The 10,917-nt window shown below is 39.0% G+C and overlaps 1 protein-coding gene across 5 annotated transcripts in view; it reads right to left on the bottom strand.

The window, feature by feature from the left end:
* Nucleotides 1-244: 244 nt before the first annotated feature.
* The window catches only part of LOC137369234 (spindlin-Z-like), a 113,021-nt gene continuing 102,348 nt past the window's right edge, over nt 245-10,917 (bottom strand). For 3 of the 5 annotated variants that reach the window (XM_068030111.1, XM_068030113.1, XM_068030114.1), the window contains exons 5-7: nt 9,438-9,688; nt 9,066-9,302; nt 245-5,330 (exon numbers count right to left, since the gene is read on the bottom strand). In XM_068030111.1, the coding sequence (XP_067886212.1) occupies nt 5,128-5,330; nt 9,066-9,302; nt 9,438-9,688 (691 nt within the window). In that variant the 3' untranslated portion in view covers nt 245-5,127. The remainder of the gene's footprint in view (nt 5,331-9,065; nt 9,303-9,437; nt 9,689-10,917) is intronic. The other 2 variants (XR_010974906.1, XM_068030115.1) reach the window with 2 other exon arrangements.

Raw genomic sequence — 10,917 nt, 5'->3', positions numbered from 1 at the left:
ATCAGCCTGCATCTACAAGAATAAGCATGGTTCCTTTATATGGTGGAGTAACGCACGATCTAGTGCATCACAATGGAAACAATTCCTAGCAAAGTATTGTACTTGTAAGTGCAGCAGCACTAGGTGTGTCATTGCTGGGACCTTATTATTTATCACAGAGGTGCGGAAAAAGTTCTTGCTCAATGCCAATAAGAATTTTAAAAATAGAAGTTAAAGATAGCTTTATACACATTAAATTGCACAGAAATTTATTTTATTTTTTATAGTTATACAACATAATTATAAAAAACCTTACAGAAGTAAACAGATTTTTAAGATGTGAAATGTTTATAGATCTAACAGCATACAGCAACATGATCTACAATGTCTATACATTTGAAAATTTGCCTAACTCCAGAAGCAAACATCAACATTGCATTTTAACTATACGTATACCATAGACTGTTAAGCTGAGTGTTTTTTTTAAAAAGCATTGTAACTAATGAAGGACCATACATTTTGTAACTGTGTTCTAATGGTGGTAGTTTCCCCCTTATTCAAGAATATTTCAAAAACGTAGTAGCGTGGAAATAGTGGGCTTTGTTTTCCAAAAGCAAGCCAAATTATGAGGTCCATTATCAAGCTCCCCCCTATACACACTTCTATTATGCCACCATCTGAACTAAATTAACTGCATTATATTACATTTGCCAGATCTGCAAGAGATAAAGCAATGGCTCAAGGCACAAGTGTCAATAAATGCTCATTTTGTGCGTTTCATTTTAGTAACAAAAGGCCCCTTTCCGCTTGTAAGCGCCAATGAGTACTATTTCAAATCTATATCTTTGCCAAACTTGGCACTGACACTTTAAAATGTTCAGGATACAGATTCCAAGAGAGGGGTTACATGTTTAAAAAGGTAAACCTAGCTTTTTTCACATTTGATAATTCATTAAGAACCGTTGCCAGATTTTCTATCTCCCCACCATCCTCGCTCCACTCAGAAAAGGAAAAAGTATGGTCCCTTTTAAGACATAAGCCACCACAATTGGCACTGTTCTAAAATCAGTGCATTTCATCCTAGCTAACAATCAGACAATACAATAAGCAAACAGGCAACCTAAAATAAGGTGCTACATGCAAAACTGGTTATGTGAAATGGGTCTAACTTTAGAACATGCAGAAAAACACAACATTTGCATTTAAAAGATCACACTATAGAAGCCATACTTCACACACGCTAGTTATATAACCCAAGTTAAATGATCAACTCTGTTTAATAATACATATCCAAGATTGAGTCATTTACAACCACAAGCCCAAAGCTAATTTTAGAAAGCAATGTTGGCTCCCAGAACAAGAATTTATTATACCGTTAACCAAGGTCATGAGAGCACTGCATTTACATCCGTAACAAATTCAATTTGAAGCTCAATCCATCAAGTACTGTTTTGGTGTTCCCTGCCCAATTTATGTTTCTGAGGAAGGATCAGAAATAAAAAGTCACATTTGGCTCAACTACCAATAAGGATTAGATTGAAAATCTTGCAGACCTTACTCTAGAAACATTTACAATTTGACAAATTTTGCAGAAACTCTGCCAATACTGAGTTGCAAGGCTGATGAATCTGTTTAAACACACCATCAACAACACAACAGATTGAGCTGGGGTAGAGGTACTTTATAATACAGTATCAAGGGGCTATTTGCTAGCAGAAATAATTTAAAAACACAGTAACCTGCCTTTGGTTGCCCACTTTGGAATACTGGAGGAATGACAGTTCCTGCATGTAGTCATTTGAAGATTAAACATCAGTGATGCATTCATATTATTGTCTAGCACATCACATTTAGGCACAAGCCATAAGGCTAAAGAATAAAAACTTGAATAAATAAAGCAAAAACATGAATACGTGGTTAACACTTTCTTTTAAAGAATCCTTTGTATCTTAATCCTTGAAATAACGATCATCCAGGTTCAGAAAACGTTGCCAAAAATTGCTTCCCATGGAAGTGGGGTTTTTACAAGCAGCCAATAGACTACCACAAATTCTTGAAAATAACTGTTGGTCAAGCTGCAAGTAAAGATCAAGGTAGATGTAGTAAAGTGGTAGCCAAGTTTGCTTGTTTTTAGGAATAAACATGGTCATAAAGGGATCTGGAAAAGTACCATAACGTCTAACAAAAATATCCATTGAAGTTTAAAACCTAGTGGTATAATAAAGTGTAAAATGGTCTTTGAAGTTTCTAACATTGGACTATTGTTCTTAGTTATAAAACTGAATTCTAGAAGAGGAGCATAAGTAAATTACTTTTGAATTACAATTATTGGACCAGTGCATTAAAGAACTTTGAAAAGAAATATTTCAAACAGAATCATTTACAGCGGAATCCTTAGAAATACATTGTGTGCTATGAATTAACCAAATGGGTATTGCGCCCATAAGACAATGTGCAGTCAATTAAGTTCAATGGTTCAGATTAATGAAGGCTGCACAATTAACACTGCAAATCACATATATGGTTCCATATACCAGGAGCAACAAAGATAGAATCTTCATGAGAAGGTCTCTCAAAACCGGAAGTTAAAATTGCATAATAGGTCCACCACTATATACTGTGTTTACAATACATGTGAAATAGTTGCACAAAAACTGGTATCAATTTTATTTGCAAGATATAATTTTATATTTTCCAACGGTTCAGTGAATATATGTACTATGTGGTGTGATACCAAGTTATACATACCAGGAAAGCCTTAGGTTTGTGCAGTTAGCTCAGGCCAATTATAATGTTACCACCAGCAGGTGGCAGGTGGTTTCAATCACTAAGAAGGAATAAATAAAAATCCAGAAAATCCTAATTCCGTTCACTACACAGTGGCTCCATCTGAATATTATGATTGTGCCTTTTTGCAGTTTAATACCCCAATGTTTAGGGTTCACACGTAAAATCATCACTTGGGTGAGGTGTTGGATTTCTACCAACGCTTGTAGAATCATATCCCAGTGTAAATCAGTGCTGTCAAGAGAGGTTAAAGAAAAATCAGGCATCGGGGGTGGTGGAGGAATGAAATAAATTATGATCCATTAACACTTATAAGGAAAGCAGTTTATATAAAATCTCTACTGTAAATTAAAGTTTTTTCTTTCTTCGTGTCATAAAATCAGAAATGCTATTATATGACCAGGGGGTTAAACAAATGTGAGTACTTCTCTGATGGTTCCTCCCACCAGTTATAAAATGCCTGATCTTCTCTTAGGACCTTCACCTGACTTAAAATACTCAATATTTGAAGGGCCATAGGCATGAACTTGTCCTAAAGGTCTAAGCAGCAGCATTTGGAAATACAGATTATTGTGCCATCATTTGAATTGCTGTTTTACTCACTCACTCCCAATCATATTTGGAATACATCATTTTTAGTGAACATTAATTTTACTGATGTTATTAAGTGTAGGCTCGCACTGAACAATGACAGAATTCGAGGCATTTAGACATAGGACTAAGAGTGTTATAGACATCTTGAACTTGTAACTTTAAAGGTTTATTAGATAAATCGTCTTGGGAGGTTAAAGGATTTTTTTTAAACAGAGTCTAATCTTTGACAGTTTATATATTATTTTGCTCAGCACATCTTAAATTGAATTATTATAATTGGCTTGATCAATATTCAGCAGGCCAGAGCTGAATCAGCTTCTGATACTTTTTAAGAATTACTTTAGCTACGCTGTACAGTTAGAGTTACTAAGTTTACTCAGAGGAAACATTTAAACATAATTATAATATCTTAGCCAATTAACCGTGTACCCTTTTAACACAAATAAAATACTTTTCTCATAGTGGATGAAATGAATCACTACAAAAAGGCCAGCCAAGGTAAAATAATAATAATCTGGCAGGTATAATTTACTAAGTAGCAACAAGTTCATTTTAGACACTTTCTCATATTATTCCACAGAACATGGTCATATGATATGGGAATTTATGCTGGTATCAGTAAAAATGAAAATGAAGTCGAAGTGTCGGAAAAACCCAACTGGTTCATTAACGTCCTTCAGGGAAAGAAATCTTCCATCCCTGTCCAGTCAGGCCTACATGGGACTCAGCAATGTGGTTAACTCAGTTGCCTAGTGAAGTGACCGAGGAAGCCGTTCATTTGTATTGAAACGCTTCCTTTCACCACACGTACGGCAGCAGTTCAAGAGTACAGCACATTTCTACCTCCTCAGAACAACCAGGGATGGGTAACATATGCTGGCCTTGCCAACGATGCCCATACCAAAGAAAGAATTTTAAAAGAATCACTTTTGCATTCTGAGCACCATGATAGCCATTACAATGTTATAGTGGTTATAGTTTCCAGAGACTTTCACTACTTACTATGCTTCCTTACTCCTCTCCTTCATTGGCGAACTTCACATATTAAAATTCGCCTTGTGTATATGTACTTTCACTACATAACTAAAATATGGCAAGTTTAAGATGAAGTTTATCTAAGCTCCCTAATAAAAAGTTTAAGAAAAATGTTCAAGTGCAGTTCCTTTAATATTTATGGCTCACTGCAGTTCTATTAAGATCTACAGGTATGTTATTAAAATCTTAATAAATTTGCAGCTTTCTCTAATGTCAAAGAAGATGTACTTGATTTCAAAAAGGGACGTAGTTGTCAAAAAGGGATGTAACATGGAACATGTTGTAAGATGAATAGTGTCTGATCCATTCTTCCCTTCCCTCTCCATTTTATTTTTCAATTCAAAAAATCCTTTTTGCTCATGTCCAATTTGTTTTATGCTGCTACATTTTCTCATTTTATTTTTGAGCCCTAATTTAGGTTTATTATCTTGAAGTCTTATTGTTTCCTACGAGTGACAAAGTACTCCAAAAACCTAGTTCCCTTATTCTTAAATACTGGTTTTAGACTGTTTCTTTTGCAAGTAACCCTCTTGCATTCAAACCATCATAAATGGTAACATTAGCAGAACCATTTGGCTGATTCAAACTTGTGTTGTATTTGTTGTCAATGGCAAAGATTGCAAGATCACAAGAGCTTACTGGGCTTTTAGAAGCCTAGTATATCAAGGTCCGTATGTGGAAATAGTCCATGTGGAGGCCAATATGGCCTTCCCACCGCACCATGAAGTGTGTCTAAGAGGTTTTTACCAAATCATAGACATAAATGTGGAAATCGTCATCAAACTTGATAAAATACACTGATGGTTTTGCTTCTACTTGGTGGATGACCATGCCAGTCCTCTTTGAGCCATCTTCTTTGGCGTATTCCACTTGTTTACCCACCAAGCTGTCTACTACTTCTCCTGGCTCTCTCTCAGCTGGTGGAGAATCATTATCTGTGGAATCAGAAATTTAACCATCAGCAAAACTAGGAGTCTACAGAACGCTATGTCTCCAACCTTAAAAGGATAATGCGATCATACTTTCAGTGGAAAATATTTACACCTCTACAAGATCAATATTCGATTATGTAGTTTGTCTGAAATCCTTAACTGACCTTGTACAGTCTAGCAGATAACTGGTTTCAAAAACTATAATACATTTCATCCACTATGAAAAAAGTATGACTAAAAAAAAAATTACCAAGGTAGAAGAATAATAATTTGGCCGTTATAATGTACAAAGTAGCAACTAAATCATTTTTGACAGCTTCTCATAATATTCCATACAGCAAGTTCATATGAAATTAGAATTTAAGCTGGAATGAGTAAAAGTGAAAATGAAGCTGTCGGATTGTTGTAAAATCCCATTGGATTCACTAATATCCTTTCGGGAAGGAAACCTATCATCCTTGCCCATCTGGTTGATATGTGACTCAACAACATGGTTAACTTAGCTGCCTTATGAAGTGGCTTAGGAAGCCACTCATTGGTATCGAACTGCTCACTTTCACCACATGCATGACAGGAGTTCAAGACAGCAGCACACCTCCTCAGGGCAACTAGGGATGGGTAGTAAATGCTGGCCTTGCCCGCGACACCCATACCTGGAGAATTAATTTTAAAAGAATTACTCTTTTATTCGGAGCACAGCCGAATCAGCCTCCAGGACCAATCATGAACTGCTTTGAAGTCAAATGTTGTAAGTTAAGTGATTTTTTGTTTTTCCTTGAACAAAGATCTGCAAAACCATTACAAACAGATTTGAGCAAATTATGCCTGCAAGAGTGAGCTTCATGCTGTTTTGTGAGTAAAGTGCTCAAAGAACCATAAAATATGCTTAACGTATATTTATTCTTTTTATTCATTCATGGGATGTGGGCATCACTGGCTAGGCCAGCATTTATTGCCCATCCCTAACTGCCCTTGAGAAGGTGGTGGTGAGCTGCCTTCTTGAATCACTGCAGTCCATGTGGAGTAGGTACACTTACAGTGCTGTCAGGAATCAAGTTCCAGGATTTTGACCCAGCAACAGTGAAGGAGCGGCAATATAGTTCCAAGTCGGGATGATGTGTGGTTTGGAGGGGAACTTGCAGGTGGTGGTGTTCCCATGCATTTGCTGCCCTTGTCCTTCTAGTTGGTAGAGGTCGCGGGTTTGAAAAGTGCTGTCTAAGGAGCCATGGGGCGTTGCTGCAGTGCATCTTGTAGATGGTACACATAGCTGCCATTGTGCGTCGGTGGTGGAGAGTGAATTTTTGTTGATGGGGTGCCAATAAAGCGGGCTGCTTTGACGAGCTTCTTGAGTGTTTTGGAGCTGCACCCATCCAGGCAAATGGACAGTATTACATCACACTCCTGACATGTGCCTTGTAGATGGTGGACAGGATTTGGGGAGTCAGGAGATAAGTTATTTTCCACAGGATTCCTAGCCTCTGACCTGCTCTTGTAGCCATGGTATTTATATGGCTACTCAAGTTCAGTTTCTGGTCAATGGTAACCCCCAGAATGTTGATAGTGGGGGATTCAGTAATGGTAATGCCATTGAATGTCAAGGGGAGATGGTCAGATTCTCTTTTGTTGGAGATGGTCATTGCCTGGCACTTGTATGGCACGAATCAGCTCAAGCCTGGATATTGTACAGGGTTTGCTGCATTTCTAAACGGACTGCTTCAGTATCTGAGGAGTCGCGAATGGTGCTGAACTTTGTGCAATCATCAGCGAACATCCCCACTTCTGACCTTATGATTGCAGGAAGGTCATTGGTGAAGCAGCTAAAGATGGTTGGGCCTTGGTTACCAGCCTGAGGAACTCCTGCAGTGATGTCCTGGAGCTGAGATGATTGACCTCCAGCAACCACAATCATCATCCTTTGTGCCAGGTATGATTCCAACAGTGGAGAGTTTCCCCGAGTCCCACTGACTTCAGTTTTGCTACGGCTCCTTGATGCCATACTCGGTCAAATGCTGCCTTGATGTCAAGGGCAGTCACTCTCATCTCACCTCTTGAGTTCAGCTCTTTTGTCCAAGGCTGTAATGAGGTCAGGAGCTGAGATGGCCCTGGCAGAACCCAAACTGAGCACGTTATTGCTAAGCAAGTGCTGCTTGATAGCACTGTCGATGACACATTCCATCACTTTACTGATGATTGAGAGTAGACTGATGGGGTGGTAATTAGCTGGGTTGAACCTGTCCTGCTTTTTGTGTAGAGGACATACCTGGCCAATTTTCCACATTGCCAGCATGGCTAGGGGTGCAGCAGGTTTTGGAGCACAGGTCTTCAGTACTATTGCCGGAATATTGTCAGGGCCCATAGCCTTTGCAGTATCCAGTGCCTTCAGTCATTTCTTGATATCACGCGGAGTGAATCGAATTGGCTGAAGTCTGGCATCTGTGAGGCTAGGGACTTCAGGAGGAGGCAGAGATGGATCATAAACCCGGCACTTCTGGCTGGAGATTGTTGCAAATGCTTCAGTCTTATCTTCTGCACTGATGTGCTGGGCTCCCCCATCATTGAGGATGGGGATATTTGTGAAACCACCTCCTCCAGTTAGTTGTTTAATTGTCCACCACCATTCATGGCTGGATGTGGCAGGACTGCAGAGCTTAGATCTGATCCATTGCTTATGGGATCGCTTAGCTCTGTCTATCGCATGCTACTTATGCAGTTTGGCACGCAGATAGTCCTGTGTTGTAGCTTCACCAGGTTGACACCTCATTTTGAGGTATCCCTGGTGCTGCTCCTGACTTGCCCTCCTGCACTCTTCATTGAACCAGGGTTGGTCTCCCAGCTTGATGGTAATGGTAGAGTGGGGGATATGCCGTGCCATGAGGTTACAGATTGTGGTTGAGCACAGGTCTGCTGCTGCTGATGGCCCACAGTGCCTCATGGATACCCAGTTCTGCATTGCTAGATCTGTTCAAAATCTATCCCATTTAGCAATGAGGTGTCAACCTGGTGAAGCTACAACCCAATATCTTAGTTATTGAATAAGCACAATCAATGATGCTAATAAATTAGACCTTCCAGTAATATACAATACATTCAAAACTTTCCTTAACTGATTTCTGTCTCTTTTTCAATTCAATACATTATAACATTTGATTATATCACTGTCAGCTTTAGTACCAACATTATAAAGTTATGGTCGAAATCGAGGCTATATTTTTCCACCAGTCTATAAATTGTATCTCTATATTCATATGACATAATCACATTCAGCAATCAAACATCAGATTTGGCAATGTTTGCTACAGTAAAGAAAACCAAGTTTCAAAAAGGTCAGATATCAAGGATGCTTTGCCAGTTAAGTGGAGATCAGACTGCAGCTGAATACATGGCTCCATTATATGAAGCATACCAAATCAAAGTTAAATTTAATTAAAACTCACCTCAGATGAAAACATATCAAACCCCTGTGAAATCTTTGCCTGTCCTGCATTTCCACACCATTTCATCAATAAATTTAAACAAAGAAAAAATGTTGGAGTATATATTTATACACTTGGGCAATGCCCCCACTCCACACATTCAAATTTGCACAGAACCTATATTACATTACAAAGTCTCTATACAAATGAAATATTACCTCTCCAGCAACGAACTAAAGTAATTTTTAGAATCATTGTATATAAACACACACGGGCAGAAAAAACAATTATTTTCATAAATAATGAAAGCTCCCTTTGCACTTACTTGAGTCAGGCATAATACGTAAATCTCCTTCTCTGTAGTCTTCTAGAAGCTGGTACATGTACAAGACAGGATCCTTTTCATAGGTGATATAAAACCATGTGTTCATAATCGGAGCACGTGCAAGCACCATTCCCCGCCACTCATCTTTAGCCCCATCATCATCTTTTTCAAACATGTGCTCAACAGCTTTGCCTATCATCATTTCTGCCAGATCCGCATCACTGATTCGAGAGGCAGCTAAAAGCAAAACAAAATGCACACAGTGCTTAGTAATTTTGTTATGTAATTAGAGATATATAATATAAAATATCCCTTTAATTAGCATAATATAAATTTGAGTTATTCGTGATCTTAAAACCAATTTTCACTCACAAACTCGATCTGGAAGGATCCGAAATCCTAAGACTCTTTCGTCTTTGTGAAGTTCAAGTCCATATACACAGTCAAATCCATCATATTTGATAAGGTAAAGTGCAGGATTTACTGGGACTTGATCCAGAACTGTGCCTTTCCACTGTGTTATTCCACCTTGTTCTTTCCATCCATGCTCAATTCTGCAACCCACAATGTTCCGTCGTGAATGAGATACTGTCTTGCTTGGCCCCACATTACTACGGTGTTTCCTGCATAAAAGAGGAACGCATACCTTAGAAATGTTAAGAGTGCAAAACAAAATATGCCTTCCACACATGGCTACAGAATATCAGTACAGAATAGCTGGTTAACTTGAAGTACAAACAGAAGAAAAAAAATCAACAGTACATAAACACATTATGCAGACAACTTAACTACTCCCTCCCAAACAGCGAGTTGCTACAAAGGAAACTGTAACCTGGCAATCAAATCATACAAATATACAGCACATGCAAGAGACAGATTAAGCACCAATAAGCTCCCCTTCTGCCATCAAAATATCAAGGGAGCACACAGATAAACCATTATAGAAATTTTAATAAATGGAGAAATATTTTTATTTTAAAAATTCTTTGCCTTCCCTATTCTCCCTTCTCTTAACATACCGCCTTGTCTTCGGGTAAAGGTTGAAAGGGTTCTAGCACCCTCTGGGGCCTCAAAAGTGGCCATTCAAACAGTGAGTCATGACAGCAGGTTCAACCACTGGAGTGCCTGACCCTGTCTTCAACACAATTCTCCAGCAGTGACAACCCTGGCCAACTCTACCTGGGAATGCTGTACCAGGGAATGCTGCAGGGCAATTGTAGCATCCTTGCCACCCAACTGAGAGTAGTTATCATAGGACAGGCAGCAATTATGAACAGAGGAAGCTGGGGTGAATGTTTCAGGTCTTACGACTAAGATCTGCAGTGTTGACTCTACCATCCAGGATTTTCTGTTTTATTCCTAGTTACTAGTGGCTGTTTTGGTTGGGTTCATAGCCAGTGGGAGTGACTAAGCCTTGGACCTTTCTGGCCAGCATGAATCTGTGCTGCAAGATGCAGTACATTTACCCACTCAGCCATAAAGAAAACCATCTGCATTCTATTGATATTGTGCTCTCTTCTTGCAATAAAATACCATATGACTTATATGACATATGTAACATTGAAATCTGAATGTTTAATTCAACCTTCATTCCTATGCAGTTGACTCCAATGTGGATGACTCTTAACTGCCCTCTGAAATGGCCTAGAAAGCCACTCAGTTGTACCGCTCCAGCAAAGTCAAAGACGAATAAACTGGACAGACCATCCAGCATCGACTGATGCATCGGAAATGACAAAGGCACCCCAGTCGACACTGCAAAATCCTCCTCGCTAACATCTGGGGACTTCTGCAAAAATTGGGAGAGCTGTCCCAAAGACAAGCCAAGCTACAGCCTGACAAGGCTGATAAG

Source organism: Heterodontus francisci, chromosome 4, assembly GCF_036365525.1.
Source record: "Heterodontus francisci isolate sHetFra1 chromosome 4, sHetFra1.hap1, whole genome shotgun sequence".
Taxonomy (NCBI): Eukaryota; Metazoa; Chordata; class Chondrichthyes; order Heterodontiformes; family Heterodontidae; genus Heterodontus; species Heterodontus francisci.
Note: the sequence above shows the minus strand (reverse complement) of the source record. Positions and strands in the feature narration are given on the sequence as shown.